Consider the following 16,329-nt stretch of genomic DNA (forward strand, 5'->3'; position numbering starts at 1 on the left):
CAAATTTCTTTAGGAAACAAATAATAGATTTTAAGGAAACAAATAAAAGATTTTAAAGACGCATCATACTTTACTAACAATCACTAAAAATCAAATCTAAATTAATTAACCTTACCTTAAATCACTCAATCACTTTAATTAGAAAACATTTTCTTTCCTAACTGTAGTTGGTAGTCTCGCTTCCAGGTTTTTTTTCGTCCCACCACTTTCGTCCGGATTTTTTTCGTAGGTTAGCCTTCGTAGATTTTTTTCGATGCTGGTTTCTTATTCACCGGTTTATTTACCCCTTAGCTCTTTCCTTGCAAATCAACACTTTCCAAACATGCACGCAATCACGGATTTAAATTTACTAACATATCCAAATCAACCGATACCTTCCATTATTGCAAATTTCTTTAGGAAACAAATAATAGATTTTAAGGAAACAAATAAAAGATTTTAAAGATGCATCATACTTTACTAACAATCACTAAAAATCAAATCTAAATTAATTAACCTTACCTTAAATCACTGAATCACTTTAATTAGAAAACATTTTCTTTTCTAACTGCACCCCGCTTAGTGTGCACATAACAATCTGAAGTAATTAGAGTCACATGATTGAATCCATTTATTTAGAGTGACATGATTGAATTCATTTATTAACAATAATCCTCACCAAAAGTGCGTTTAGCAATTTTAGAGGGCGGACCAGAAGTCTGCCATCCGCTCGCCCGTGTTTGTTTAGGTACAGGAAAAAATGGCATAATATATGAAAACAACACGACCGGGGCGGCGGCGCAATCTTCGGGGATAGGGGATCGGAGGAGAAGGATTGGCCTGGCAGCATGATCGGGGTGCTTCCCCGCGGCCGCGGCCGTCCTCGCGATGCCACCTACCCGAAATCAACGCTGCTCCCTGCCGTCAGCCAAGGCGACGCCGCCTGCCCTCCTACCCACGGTCCGCTGCCGCGTGCAGCTACAGCGGGAGGAGGAGCGATAGGGCCGAGGTCCTTCATGCGTTCCGGGATGGAGGCCATGATTTCGTCGAGGTTGTTGCTGCCTCCTACACTCAGGGTGTGTCGCCGAGATCGAGGCGAGCATGAGGAGCTGTGGCCACCGCCATGGTCACCCCATCGCAGGGGATGGAGCACGCCGTCGGCCTACAGCTTGTGGAGATCATTGTTGCTCTTCAGGTCGCGTGGTGACCGGATCTTGCCGATGTGTCCCTCCCCAACGACCTCCTCTTCGCCCGGTTGGCCGGCATGGATCTCGCCACTGCTGCCCTCAACTTCTTTGCCTCGAGCTCGACGGTCAGCCACCATGGATCCCCCAGCTGGAGGGTCACGTGAACCAGCCGTCCTCCCATGCTGCAGCGGCGAGAAGGTGACATGGCTCTCCGTACACGAAGAGTGGAGTTCAGTCAAGTACTTATATACTTGGCCTCTACTGCTGATCCATGTACATGGAGAAGAACAGACAACCGCTCATTCATGCTTCGTTCCACTCCTTTGCGCTACATTACTGGAGGTGACATTTTCCTATCTCTCTATGTTGTAACAAGCCTGCTGCCTGCATAGTTAATGGATTTTTATTTAAATTTATCGCTGCTTAGTGCTTTGTTGCAATTGTTCACCCAACATTCTTATATATAATCTGAGCGTATGTAGGCATACTTAGCTTTGTTATTCCATTTTTTCTGGCGCATAGAAATAAGAGTATTGTCCAGGTTAGGTATTCAATTGAGTATGGTATTTGGATTGCTTTCAGAATGTCTTTTCTATGCATGTGATTTCTCACATTTGGTTATAATATTTATGAAGACGTGCATTGCATGTGCACTTGGAAGCGGGCCCGTGGCCCGCGCTGGACGGCGCCGACACCGACCCGAGCCACCTCGTCCGCGTATTCTTGGAGCTGTGGCTGGTCGATTTACATGAAATTAATTCCCTCAGTTCTGGTGGTAAATATAATACACATAATCCATATTGTTATGCACTAGCGTGTATGTGTGAAATAGATGGATTATGGTCTCGTACCCAATAAGATGGATATGTGTGTGTGTTAGAGAGAGATGGAGAGGGGGATAGAGAGTGAGGAAGAGGGAGGGAGAGTGTGTGTCTGTGTGTGTGAGGATTTGATGGTAAAAAAGATCGTCAATGTCGTAATATTTTTTGAACTCTTAAAGTTAATGTGACCCCGTTGTAACGCACGGGCGTTCTTCTAGTTTGCGTAGTATACGTACGACCCTTCCACGTCGCCCGCCCGCACGGCCATCTCTCGCACGGCACCACGATCGCGGACCCGCTTCGCAGGCCAAACGGCGCTTTCGTGCCGCCTTGTCCGTCCGTGGTGACCACGATCGATACGCCTCTTCCGTCCGTGACCCACGCACGCAAGCGAGAGATATCAACGGAGCCAATCGATCTGTGCGCCGGCCTCCCTCCCTCTATGGTTAGTCTTCTCCTTCCCCTGTGCACCCTGATCCGCGAGAATCCTCCTCCAAGCCGCCGCCATGCGCCACGCGGAATTCCGTCTGCTGTCGCCCCGGCCATGCGCTTCAGTTTTGCCTCGCTCGGTGGATCTACGCCGCCCCCGCCGGAATCAGCTCTCGCCGTGCCCTCGGAGCGTCCCGCCGGCCGGCCGATCGCACGGACGCGCAGCTCGACGTGCCAGGGGCGAATTTCCTTGCGGGTATTGCACATGCATGTGTGCTCACTTTGCCGGGGATGAACCATAAAGTCGCGATTTTTACACATGGATGGTGAGCCTTTCTCGATCTGCAAGAGCGCTCAAGTTTGGTCAGTTTTTTTTGCAACAACTGTATTTTTTACAACCTCTAGATGGCCGCAGATCGTGGCTTCCGCCCGGACGTGATGTGAAGGCAGGCTGCCTTGGATCGGTAAGTTCCCCTGCCTTGGACGTGATGTGAAGGCAGGCTGCCCGGAGGAACTCAGTGATATTTGTGTCAGAAAGCGGTGGCTTTCTAATGTCAGCAATCCATTTGCTGTCCCGTGGAGCCGATTGGTCTTTCCTTGTGGATCTCTCAAACAGCGAGGGCGCAACGCAGCGGGCAGGAAGATTGTTTAACCAAGTGGACTCCCGGAAGCTTGTTGTCTCCCCCATTGCCGATGCCTGACAGTCGTCGCCGCGGCGAAAAGATCCCTGTCCTTTTTATCACAAGGCAGTTCATCAGAGCCCGCCCAAGGTCTCTGGGCTCTGGGGTGCACTCCAAGCTAGTCACAGCCACAGAAGGTGCAAAGCGTGAGCGAATTTTCTCATGCCGTGGATCCCTAGGCCTCCTAGATCCACCAGCCAGCAAGTCTAGCCCTGATGCGATCAAGAACAAACTGCAGTTGAATCTTTCAGTCTCCCCATAGTCATCTGCATATAAGCTGACCGGTAGCTTTGTTATTTCTGTCATCTCTGCCTATCAAATGAAAAGATACACAAGCTTTGTGTATTCGCGGAAAAAGTACACTGCCGCTGTCACAAATAGTGGAGCAGGTATTCTGCAATCTCCTGTTCCTGCCCCTCGCCCCTCTGCATTCATGAAAAGATTTCGTTCATTCTGATGCATCGTGCATTTGTATAATGTTGTTCTGCAAATTGCATGCAGATTGGTGTACCACCACAGAGTGCCACGATCCAAACATATAGAGATATAACGAACAACAAGGTTGGCACTGATGTTCAGGTACAAATCGGGAGCAAAGCAAGGGGATGAGATACAAGTAGCAGTAGGCGACATATGTACCCAGGAACCAAACGTTCCCCTCCTAGGCGACATGCTCTCAACATTTTTCAATCCTTCGATGATATACTATGCTGCTTCTAGTTCTGAAGATGTTGGATACAACCATACGCTCAGGAAGGCAAAATTGCTGGTCTCTTTACTGTGAAGAATTCTGCTCAATATAAATAAGGTAATGAGTGCTCAAAAAGAAATTCAAAATCATTGTTTTGAGTTTTTTGGAACAGTTCAGCAAAAAATGAACATTGTTCAAAACTTTAACACAATCTAACCCTTCCTATGCAATGCCAATATGTCCATGGCTTTTCTGCCACACTGTCCAACGCCAACGGCCTTGACGTTTCTTCCTTGTGCAACGCCACGGCCCTTGGCGTTTGAAGGTTGCAGCAGCAACGTCTATGGCGTTTCATACTGCTACAGCAACGCCATGATACTTGGCATTGCTAAACAGGGTTAGATGTGTTAAAGTTTCCTACGGAGGTCATTTTGTCTGAACTTTATCAAAACATTGATTTTGGCCAATGCTACCACCTAGTACGCATCCTGGTATCCCAATGTTTTCACGTTTTGCACATCAGTTTTCATGTATGAGGTATCACAGAAGAACAGGAACTACATTTTATTAATATATTAAATATTGTGGGGGCATTAAATTTTCTTTAATGTACTGATCAGGGCTGAAATCACTCATATGAAACGGTAGTGGAGATTGTTTTTCAAATGCACATCTAAATGCAGAGTTGCAACAAAACTGCTTTTCCTTCAGATGAGAAAATCACATTAACCAATCAATCAAGAATTACTAATATTCTGCTGTTTGGTGTTGCAGAGTAATCGTTCTGGATATATCCTTTACCAAATCCGAAAACTGAATTTAGTGCAAGCATCTATCATCCAAGTCTAATTCTTGCATATTTGCAGGTCAGAACCTGAATAACTGTATCATCGCTTCAGATGAGCGGCTTCAGCTGTGATTTCTAACTAACCTTACCAAGCTCAGTTCGTTTCAATCTGTCTAATTTGGCATCCAATCATTAATCTGACGCTCACTTCTTCCCCTTGCCCTTCTTGCCGGGCTTGGGCGTCTTGTCCGCCTTGGCCAGGTCTGCAACCGCCGCCGCCGCCGCCGCCGCCGCCTTGGCCGCCTGGACAACCAGGCACGATCTGTGGTGATCTCGCACGAAAGTGGACTGGTATCCACTCTCGCGGGGCGGAAAGCCGCAGGGGATGCAGCTCCAGTGCTGCATCCCCTGGGGCAGAGGGACTCCCGACATCTGTCCTGGTTCTTGCGCGCTCTCCGACGAGCCGCGTCCTGGTTCTTGCGCCCTCTCGGACTAGCCGCGTCTTGGTTCTTGCGCCCTCTCCGACGAGCCGCGCGCTGGTTCTTGCGCGCGCCCCGACGAGCCGCGCCCTGGTTCTTGCGCGCTCTCCGACGAGCCGCGCCCTGGTTCTTGCGCGCTCCCCGACGAGCCCCGAGCGTAGTCTCCGGTCCGGCCGCTACGGCTCTCTCGCGCTGCGCGTAGACTCTGATCTTCCTCCTCTGTCTCTGTCTCTCGTCAAGCCCTGCTCTCGAACTAAGGAAGACGATGCTATGGGTAGGCAGAGGAAGAGAGGGAAGAGCTCGGCCGGCTTATAACGGGGGGGATTTCTTTTTATCTGATGATGAGAACCGGGGAGAGGGAAACAGTCGGGAAAAGAAGTTGCGGTGCTGGCATGGGCCAGGCCAGTAAAATGCGGTCACATTTTTCACCAACGTTACAGATCTGCCATTAGATTACATTGCACGAATTTTGACGCACGCTGGTCATCACGTCACCTGTTTAGAGCAACTCTAGCAGCCCCTTATCCCGTAAAATAACCGCCTGTTTATGCTTTCTCGTGCAAAAAACACAGTATCGGCCCGCGAACTATAAAAAAAATTGCGGGGCACAGAGAAACTTCACCCTCAATCTTTAGATTCACAGGGTGGGAGGGCGACCCGAGCTTGACCCCTATCCGCTGCGAGATTTGGTGGGAGGGACATTTTCGCGTGGCAGTTCCCGCCTCCCTTCCCTTTCGCTGCCAACCACCTCCCTCCATCCATTCTGGAACACCTTCGCCGGTTTCCCTCCGCCGCCATGGAAGTCTCCTAGCCGCCGGCCGTCACTGCGGATGCCATCCCGAGCCAGTCCTGTCGGCATATCTCGTCACGACGATGTCGCGCAATCGCCATTCAAGGCTCCGCCTCGTCGCCCCGCAAGCAGCAGGGCAACATAGTTGTTCAAGGCGGCGCTCTCGCAGGCCCCGTTAGGAAGACACGCGCGCCCGCCGCCCCAACCACTGCGAAACCGGTACGTCCCGTGCCGGCAAAGAAAGGGAATGTTGCCGGTGTGAAGCGCAAGAAGACCGCCACAAGAGCGACCCGCCAACACCTCCCCTGATAGCGTCGGCAATAACTGCCCCAAGGATGCCCGCCGATGGCGTTGCTGCCGTCCCCCTCGAGGTGTTAGACGGAATGGCCTTGAGGTATGATGCTTCAATTTTCTTTCACTTTTGTGCATTGTGCGTGTTCGTGACCTGGTGAGCGAAATTGCAGCGTTGGTTTGCATGATGCGACAGCCGACTTCGTGCAAATATTGGACGACAACACCGTCGACATCGATCAAGCCCCGATCGGTGATTACGGTTACAATGAGATGGATGGTGGCGTGCAGGAGGTTGATGAGGGGATGCTCGACGAAGCGCAAGCAAAGTCACGCGCAAGATCGAGGAACTACACACCATTGGAAGATAAAGTCTTGATCAAGGCTCTGGAATCGGTGTCTCTTGATCCGTGCACCGGCACCGACCAAACCGCCAAGTGGTATTGGCAAAGGATCGAGGATCAATACTTCCGCATGATGGCAAATTATCCCAACCGGATGCCACACACCTTTCGGTCTCTTCAAGGTCGTTGGGACATGATCAAGCCAATTTGTAGTCGTTGGGCCTCATGCTTGCAATGAGTCCACAATGCACCTCCAAGAGGAGCCGTTGAAGCCGACTATGTGAGTTGGTTTTCATGTTCCAAGTTGTGCAACAAGTCCACAATCTTTTGTCTCCATGGGAGAGGTTGCATATACATTGTTTTCATTTTGTAGAAGAAAATTGCGCAGAAAGGTACACAGACATGGAAGCTTCTGTAAAAAGGCATTTCAACTTGAGCATTGTTGGGAACTTCTCAAAGAAAGCGAGAAGTGGAAGTTGATTGACAAGGAATCCCCACCGAAGAGAGGTGCACTCACCAAGATTGATGATGATGAAGATGATGATGGCCAAAGAAATAAGAACAAGCCCGATGGAAACAAGAAGGCCAAGGACAAGATCAAGAAGGAAGCGGAGGCTTCAAACTTGCGGGACAAGCTAGATCACATGGTCAAGTTCAATGAGCTTTTGGTGATCAAGACATTGGAGGCAAAAAAAGGAGTTGACCGAGAAGAAGGCTCAAGAGAAGCAAGAGAAATGGCAACTTCTAAAGGAGGAGACCATGCGCAAGGCTGTCATTGAAGAGAGAAGAGCCATGGCCGACGAGAACAAAGCCATGGCCAAGCTCCTTCTAGAGGAGAACAAGATCATGATGATGAACCAAAATGAGATGGACGAGGTCACCAAAGAATAGCATGACATGGCAAGGATGGAGATCTTGGAGAGGAGGAGGCTAGCCGGAAGAGGCCATGCGGTGCCAAGGTTCGGTGAGCATGGTGGTTCAACATGTGGTGGTGGCAACAGTGGCGGTGAAGATTTCATCTTGTGATGATGATGATGATGATGATGATGGAGTGATGACGGATGCGGTGTCTTTTGGGTTGTGGTGCAAAAACTATGTTCAAATGTCGCCAAAACTGTGTGGTGGTGGCAAGATCATGTTTGAATTCTTTGCATTTATGTTTTATTTGTTCAAAATCACGGTCAATTGATTTGTGTGCTTCTACGGTTTGAGGGGCTGGGGCGGAACAGAGCCCACAAAGCCGAGTGGTAAAAGAGTATATCCAGGGGGTTTTGCGGGCTTTGTTCTGCCGCAGCAGAATTCGACCCTTAAAACACAATTTTCTCGACCCTTATCCCGCTTATAAGGGTCGCGGTTTTAAGGGGTTTGCTAGAGTTGCTCTTACAGTAGATAGATCGCTCCAAGTTCATTTTGTGGGAACACAAGCCTTGCATTAATTTTCCTTAGGCATCTCCAATGCTGACCCCTAGACTGGTCACCGTACTTGTTCCTGAACACCGATGTGGGAGGCGGCCTATCCGTGTCAAAACTGGCGGATCTCAGGTAGGGGTTCCCGAGCCGTGGACCTTGGATCGATGGATAACAGAGAAGAGAAAGTGTTTACCCAGGTTCGGGTCCTCTCCAAGAGGTAAAACCCTAGGTCCTTCTTGGTTGTATTAATCATCCAGACACAAGAAAGAAAACATTTCCCAGAGCACAAGACATAGGGTCTTTACCTCTTCAAAGAGGGGCCTGAATTTCTAAATATCTTGTGTCACACCTGTGTCGTAGCTATAGATCTAGCCTTACTCCTACTCCTTCTCTATACTGTCAAACTTATCCCCATGACACAACCCATGCGCTACTCTTCCTTCTTGCTGCCGGCACTTGTGCTCTGGAGCAGCGCTAACAGCTTCAGGCAGGAAGGGGCGTAAGCGCGGGAAAGCGGTTTTTGGTGGGCCAGGTTAGTTAGAAGCGGGCATCGCAGATATCCGGACGCCCGCAATCCCCCTAGTTTATCTCCAGTTTGCGGGTAAAGCACGTCCGAACCAGCCTGCAGACCGATACATGACCGCGTTGGATGGCACAACATTCTGGACCGCGTGGTCTAGACGGTTGCGGGCGGTTTGAGGGTCGTCGTTGGAGATGCGCTAATAAAGATCTCACATCACCTCATGAAATGTGTTAATCTGACTCTCTTTGACTGGACGTGTGGAGATGCATTAGCCATTGGCGGATTTATTTTCTTTCTTTCGATTCTCGTGACCATATGAATACTTTGTGGTTGTGTGTATGTGTTTTTGTTTTGATGGTGGAAATATCGTGTGTTCTTGTTGTTGCTTGGTGAACATGAAAAAAATCGCAGCTAAACTATAAATTATTCGTTTCTTTGGCTTAGGCCTACTATTGATCAACGTTTGGGACTTATGACCTAATTCGGGCTTGAAAGTTCAAGGTTGATTTTTCTAAACCTGGTCGGCCCGAGTAATGCTTAAGTTTACCCCAAATGCACAACCTCACCGAGAAGAGGGTCCACGTTATCGTCTGCCATTTTCAAGACATGCGACGGCGGCAATGCTTCTTGTGCCTTTGAACCATGACGACATGGGGACGCTAAGGGTGTTCACATCAGTACCCCAGTTTATGCCACCCGGGCCAAGGCTAGCGACACCGACCGCCGCAGTTGACAAGGACGGTCCGAGGAGCATGTTCATCACGCTTAGGAGAGTGTGCCACCATCTGCGGTGGTGGCCTCTGTGTCTCAAGTTCGAGCACGGCAGAAAACTGCAGTTGCCTTGGGGGGAAAGGTGTGGGAAGGGGGCCAGTTCGCCGGGCATTGGCTGTGAACGCAGGTGGGGGTGCCTCATATGGTGAAGGCGCCTACCCAGACTCGAGGATTGATGCCAGGCTAGGAGTAGATGGAGTGACGTCACTCTTCCAATTGTGGTTGAGTGTGTTGTTATATGAGTGGCACACGGTATCTAGCAACAGGGATGCCGGGGTAGCGGCCCTGGATGGCGGTCTGCATGATCTTTCTTCGACGGGCATCATTGTGGTGGTGGTGGCGCTCCTCCCGGGTTGTGTGGGCATCGAGATGTGTTGCGGCATGTAGCTCGGGCGTGGCCTCTCTCTCAGAGGGGCAGCGCCCCGATCCAGATCTAGAGATTTGACATCGTTGCGTTCCTCCTAGCGGCCTTGTGGTGGCATGGTTGAGTTGCAGAGCGGAAGCTCCGTGCCTTGGCTCCGATCACGATGAAACCCGTGGGTGCCGCGCTCATCTTGAATATGTTGTTGTGGTTCTTCTCTCTGTGCCAGGGCTCTTGGGGGAGTTTTGGAACTTAGGTGTGCTAGGTCGTACTTGCGGGTGTTTAGGTCTTCCGGTGCTCGTTGCTAATAGCGTAGTAGTGTGTGTTCTGTGTATGCCAGTTATCTCATGATCAACTTTGTAAGAGGGCTACCTCACCATCTTGTATCGTTCAGAGATGTACTTCGGGTGTTGCTTTATATATAAAGCCGGGCGAAAGCCTGTTTCGAGAGGAAAAAACTGGGGTGGGGGTTGTAGAAAGTGCGGGTGGAGGTGACACGTGTGAGTGGAACATGCGTAGGAATTTGTGGTGAACATTGACGCAGGCACAAAGTTCAGGTGAAGAAGTTACATGTACGTGTGAATGAGGTTCTTGAGGCATGCTTATTCTATTAGGATCATTCGTACATATTTTTTTTCTTCCATTGCAACGCACACTTATTTTTTTGCCACTCCAGTATATAAAAAATTATGCAGAAATATTGAGACAAAAAATACGATAATATTTGGTGCAGTGTGAATTTAGCATTCACCGGAATACACCTATGCCAGAAAAGAACAACAAAAATGTTCAACTTGCCATTTAGACAACTAGGTTAGGTGGGAAAACCCACGTCGCCCTCCACCGGTCATGTAACGGGTTCATGTGCATTAACAGTCTAATTGTCTTGGACTTGATGTTAAATACGTCATTAGTGTCGGGAAAATAAATGACATCCTCTTCCACTTCTCCGCAAGCAGGAACTATGTTGGTGAAGCGATAGCTGATGAATATTGCCTGGCCGTCACCCAACCTACTGCTCGTGGGTATCCATGCACATGCATCCATGTCCGCCTCAAACACTTCGACCTTGCGAGTGTGGTGAGTTGGAGTCAAGGCTGCAATTAGTCGTTCTCGCTTAATCATGAGTAGTTTACCTTGTATCCTGACAAGGTGCCGGCTGGTGTGGACGGCGTCCCACCCTTCTCTCACACCGTCTTCACATTCAGAAAAAGTATCCTCTTCCATGAAAGCTAAGTGTTTTCTGTCATCGTCAGTGTCACTATCATCACCGACCAGTTCATTGTGAGCATCTTCTTGACTTAACACTTCGTTATTGTCCTCTTCACACAATGCCTCATCATCCGAGTCTTCCTCAGAGTCCTCGTCACTTGACGAATCGATGTCGGTCAACCTCTTCCACATGCCGACGTCATACATATCGTCCTCGTGGCCTGGGGCATGCCTGATGATTCGTTTGACATTCTTAACAGTGGGCTTGCCATCGTCGTCCTCAGCAAGGTGAAGGGCAAAAAGGTCCTCGGCCTTAGTGATCACATAGAGCTTGTCTCCTGAAAATAGAATGTCACAGATACGGAAGTATGGCATGGCTAATAGCCTCGGTACCCAGACTCCTTTCCCGGGTCGGCATAGAATCAGAGGGTACTTCCATGTATTACACGTGACGGCGACAAGGTCTTGGGGTGTCGACCGCATGACCACCTTGCGGATCTGGAAATCCTGCGGAACATAGCCGATGATGGAGTCCAGCTCTGGGAGCGGGACGGTTGCGCCGGAAAAGTGGTTGTGCAGCCTATATGTGTGCGTCTGCGTGGCCTCGTCCTTACAGTCGAGGGCGATCCAGTCGCCGGTTGAGCCAACGCACTCGGTGTTCTTGCCGAAGGGCGCGCGGTGGATGCCGCCGTCTGAGAGCGTCAGGAAGGTGCCGTCGAGAAGGACGACCGACGGGAGGCGCCGCTGAGGGGAGACGTGCAGGCGCACGGCCGAATGCCACGAGCGGCAGACGGCGCGGAAGCGGGCGCGGTCGGCGATGTGCGGGAGGCGGGCGATCACCTGGCCCAGTAGATCCGGCAGGAGGCTGGACCAGTTCGGAGGAGCGGACGCCGCCATGGCCTGGGATCAGGTGCAGACCGATCGTATGTGCAAGCGTGCGAACTGCGGGGGAGGAAATCGCGTGTGTGCCGGGCGAGCGGGCGAGAAATATGTAGTGCCCCCAACAGCCAAGATTGCCCGGTCGTGATCCGAGTCTGATCGGGTCAGACTCCGACCTTGTGATGGCTTGACTGGTGCAAGCTAATATTTCTCTGCCTATTAAAATTGCTCCTGTTTTTAGCGTTGCGTGGTGTGGGGGGATATGTAGTGATCGGTCATGTGCTTGTAAGACCCTGATTGAATTGTATTCGAATTATGGCTCAATTGCTATCTGAATTTGGGAATTTGGTTCAGGGGAAGAGGATACAAGGGAATCGCCAAGGAAGGAGACCCCACTTCCGTACGCTAGCTAGGGTTCTACCTAATTCTAATGATGCGAATATTCCCGCTGCCCGAACAAGCCTCGGTGCCCAGCATATAACCCACGGCCAGCTCGATCAAGTTACTACTGTTCCAACGGTTACGTTACAGTAACGGAAAGACAATGACATTGACTCCATCTTGACCGTCGATCTACTTCGAACCGTTCTTCTCGCATCTTCACCGTTCGTTAACTGAATCTGCCTTGCTCTGTTCTTCTTCTTCAGTAGTCGCATGGTGCAAGTCCTGACAATGCCGCCGCCTTGACGACCGCCTTGTCCTCGAGGCGGAAAAGTTTATGCCCTGGAAAGGTCTTGTTGAGAAATGCTGCATCTTCCCATGTTGCGTCATCCGGGGCCAGACTTTCCCATTGCACCAAACACTGCCCCACTGGAGTCTTGTTGCGTTGGATCACTCGACGATCCAGAACTGCCACTGGAATTGTTTTGACATATCCATCCGGAGTGACCAAAGGAACGTGAGGTAATGGTACTGCCCTATGGCCGATGTGCTTCTTCAACTGGCTGATGTGGAAAACGGGGTGTATATTAGTGCCCTCTGGTACTTGAAGTTTGTAAGAAACTGCCCCAACTCGTTCCAAAATCTTGTATGGTCCATAGAATTTCGATCGCGGTTTGAGAGATCCTCTTAGTCCAAAAGCATTTTGTCTATAAGGCTGAATCTTCAAGTATACCAAATCTCCCACTTCCAGTTGCCTCTCTGTTCTTTTCTGATCTGCAAAATACTTGATTCTGCCTTGAGCATGCTCCAGGTTGGCCTTTAGTCTCTGTACCATGTGTTCTCTAGAAGTGATTGTTATTGCTGCCTCTGAAGATAGTGTTGGATCTATTGCAAATTCTGCTACTTGAGGTGGTTTGTATCCATACAAGGCTTGAAATGGTGTGCATTTCAATGACGTGTGATAACTGGTATTGTACCATAATTCAGCCAGTGGTAACCACTTCATCCATTTCTTTGGTTCTTGAAAAACCATTCCTCTTAGGTATGCTTCTAGACACTGGTTCACTCGTTCAGACTGGCCATCTGTTTGAGGATGAGATGCAGTACTGAACCTGATTTGTACCCCAAAAGCCTTAAACAGTTCCTGATAGAGAGCACTGGTGAAAATAGGGTCCCTGTCTGACACAATGCACACAGGAAGGCCGTGTAGCTTGATGACATTGTCCATTAAAGTGTCCAAAACTGTTTGCACTGAGTAAGGGTGAGCTAGTGGCAGGAAATGTGCATATTTAGTAAACCTATCCTCCACCACTAGAATGACTTCCTTTCCCTGAGAATTTGGAAGAGCTGTGATGAAATCCATGGTGATATGAGCCCATGCCATGTCAGGTACAGGTAATGGCTGTAGTAGTCCAGGAGGATGCAGATGTTCCACTTTGTTTAACTGACAAATTGGACACTGGCTGACAAACACTTCAATATCCTTTTTCATATTTGGCCAGTAGAACACTTTTTTAATCCTGTGGTATGTTGCTTTAACTCCAGAATGACCTCCTAAAGCAGAAGAGTGAAAGGTGTGCAGTAACTGCTGTCTGAAATCAGTGGTAGCTCCTACATACAGTCTGTTCTTGTATTTCAACAAGCCTTGGTGAGTGGCAAACTTTGGTGGATCCTCATTATCTGTGGCCACCTTCTTGAGTATCTTGTCAGTGTCTTGATCTCCTTGGTAGCTGTTCTTTAGATCTTCAGTCCAAGTAGGAATGACCACAGTGGCATTATGACATTGCATGGAGTACACACTGTCCCTTCTGGATAGGGCATCTGCCACTGTATTTTCCTTTCCCTTCTTGTATTCAATTGTGTAATCATACTCCAGGAGTTTCAGTAATAGTTTGTGTTGTACTCCTTCAGTCAATCTCTGTGTTGCCATATATTTCAAAGCTTGTTGATCTGTTTTGATTATTAGTTTGTTACCCCATACATAGTGTCTCCACTTTTTTAATGCTTCTAATATGGCCATGGCTTCTTTCTCATAGATAGATAGGGCAGCAGATTTGGGACCCAAACTTTTGCTCAGGAAGGCAATTGGCCTGCCCTTTTGCATTAACACTGCCCCAATCCCTTTTGCACAAGCATCTGCCTCAATTGTAAAAGGCATAGTGAAGTCTGGCAGTGTTAGTACTGGACAACTGGTCATTGCAATCTTCAGGGTTTGAAAAGCTTTGTCTTGATCAGGACCCCACTGAAAAGCATCTTTTCTGAGCATGTCATGGAGAGGCCTGCATATTTGCCCATAATCTTTGACAAATCTTCTGTAATAGCCAGTCAGTCCTAGGAAGCCCCTGAGTTGCTTCACATTTCCTGGGGTTGGCCAATTCACCACTGCTTGTATCTTGCCTGGGTCAGTAGCTACTCCTTGCTCTGAAATGATATGCCCCAAATAAGACACATGATTTGTTGCAAATGTGCACTTGGACAATTTGACATACAATTCATGTTTCTTCAGAGCAGCAAAAGTTCTTTCTAAGTGTGCATAGTGTTCTTCCACTATCTTACTGAACACTAACATATCATCAAAGAAATCTAATATGATTTTCTCTGTCTCAGGTGCATTTATCTCCTCACACACTGTGTTCATTAGTCCTTGGAATGTCCCAGGTCCACAGGATAATCCAAAAGGAACCACCTTGTATTCATAATGACCCATATGTGTTCTGAAATCAGTTTTTGGAATATCCTCTATACTCATCCTAATTTGGTGGTATCCAGACCTGAGATATAATTTTGAAAACACTCTAGCTCCATGTAGTTCATCTATGAGGTCTTCAATGATAGGCATAGGAAACTTGTTCTTAACTGTGATTGCATTGAGCTCTCTGTGATCTACACAAAGTCTCCATCCTCCATCTTTCTTCCTGACCATAATTGCAGGTGAGGAAAAAGGGCTGAAACTATCCTGAATTTCACCTTTCTTAATCAGCTGCTTAATGATCTCCTCCATTGCAGCCTTCTGTTAGTGTGGTACTCTATAGGGCCTCAAATTAGGAGGTTTTGCTCCTTCTTGCAACACAATCTTGTGGTCACATTTTCTTTGTGGAGGAAGCTTCTCTGACTCTTGAAATATCTCTGCATATTTCTGTAATAGAGGTTTGAGAGCTGCTGGTGCTGAAGGGGTTTTTGTATTATTTTCAGTTTGCATCTCTTGAATTTGCAGTATATATCCCATTACTCCTTTCTTTAGAAGTTTTTCCATCCTCATTGCAGACACAATACACTTCTTTTTGGGGATGGAGTGGTCAAAGAGTGTCACTGGTTGTCCTTGTTTTGTGACAATTAAGATTCTTTCCACCAAATCCAAGCAAATAGGACCGTACTGATATATCCAATCAGCCCCCAGGATTATATCATAGGCCTGTAAATCCAACACCTTGAAACTGCTGCAGAAAGTGTGACCTTGAATGCTAAAATTCATATCTGGAACTTTGGATTTTGCTATTAGTTTTCCTCCCCCAGCAACTGTCACTTTCCTTGGTTGCATTGCTTGCTGGTGGCAATTGCTGCTAATAGCAAATTCAGTGCTAATGAATGTGTCTGAAGAGCCACTATCAAACAAAATTGTAGCCCTTTTGCCTGCAATTTCTATGATCAAGGAGAAGGTGTTTGCACCAGGAGTTCCTTCTACTGCATGCACTGTAATATGCATAGCTTGTGCATGTTTCTCTACAGTCCCTTCACTTTGTTTCTCTTTGTCCGGAGTATTTGGAGCTGTATGATACACTTGTTCTTGGCTAGCATTGTCCTCAGTATTGTCACTATCTTCCTCATCCTCTATTTCTTGCAAGATGTGGATTGTCTTCCCAATTTTACATTTGTGTTGCCTGGACCATGGTTCTCTGCAATACCAACAAGCCCTTGCATCTTTAGGAAATGGCACATTGTATTTCTCTTGGGAAGGAATTTGCACTTGCATAGGATTGCCAGAGTTTCTATGAGGGTTTTGGTATGGCCTGGACTTATATACTGGTGTGTTTTGTACTTTTCTTGCTGCTGCAGCTTTTTCATAAACCTTAGCATACCAATATGCTTCTATAATACCAGTAGGCTTTTGTCCACACACCCCATGTTTAATATCACTTCTCAACCCCCCAATGAAACAACTTAGCAGGAAATTTTCTTGTAGACAAGGATGGTCTCTTTTAACCAAAGCCACACACTGTTCAAAGTTGTCAATATATTGTGCCACTATATTAGTTTGCTGTATGTTTTTCAGTAATTCCACAGCTTCATGCACACTTGCTTCTGAAAATCTATCAG

General features: G+C 48.0%; 1 protein-coding gene and 1 long non-coding RNA gene across 4 annotated transcripts; one reads left to right on the forward strand and one right to left on the reverse strand.

Annotated features, from left to right (window-relative positions):
- Positions 1-2,265: 2,265 nt before the first annotated feature.
- On the forward strand, positions 2,266-6,917 carry LOC123139102 (uncharacterized). 3 transcript variants are annotated; one of them, XR_006469454.1, is made up of 5 exons: positions 2,268-2,742; positions 2,832-3,485; positions 3,598-3,904; positions 4,562-6,237; positions 6,308-6,917. It is a non-coding gene; the product is annotated as an uncharacterized lncRNA (long non-coding RNA). The 3 variants fall into 3 exon arrangements; XR_006469455.1 differs by having other exon boundaries at positions 2,269-2,742; positions 4,654-6,237; XR_006469453.1 differs by having other exon boundaries at positions 2,266-2,742; positions 3,598-6,237.
- Positions 6,918-10,344: 3,427 nt separating this feature from the next.
- Positions 10,345-11,652, reverse strand: LOC123139581 (uncharacterized). Its single transcript, XM_044559348.1, has one exon. The coding sequence runs from the start codon at positions 11,650-11,652 to the stop codon at positions 10,345-10,347; it is 1,308 nt and encodes a 435-aa protein (XP_044415283.1).
- Positions 11,653-16,329: the final 4,677 nt, after the last annotated feature.

Source organism: Triticum aestivum, chromosome 6B (assembly GCF_018294505.1).
Source record: "Triticum aestivum cultivar Chinese Spring chromosome 6B, IWGSC CS RefSeq v2.1, whole genome shotgun sequence".
In the NCBI taxonomy this organism is placed as follows: Eukaryota; Viridiplantae; Streptophyta; class Magnoliopsida; order Poales; family Poaceae; genus Triticum; species Triticum aestivum.

Bases quoted from the DNA above. Each gene is read 5' to 3' on its own strand.
- LOC123139581 (XM_044559348.1), bottom strand. From the start codon at position 11,652: ATGGCGGCGTCCGCTCCTCCGAACTGGTCCAGCCTCCTGCCGGATCTA.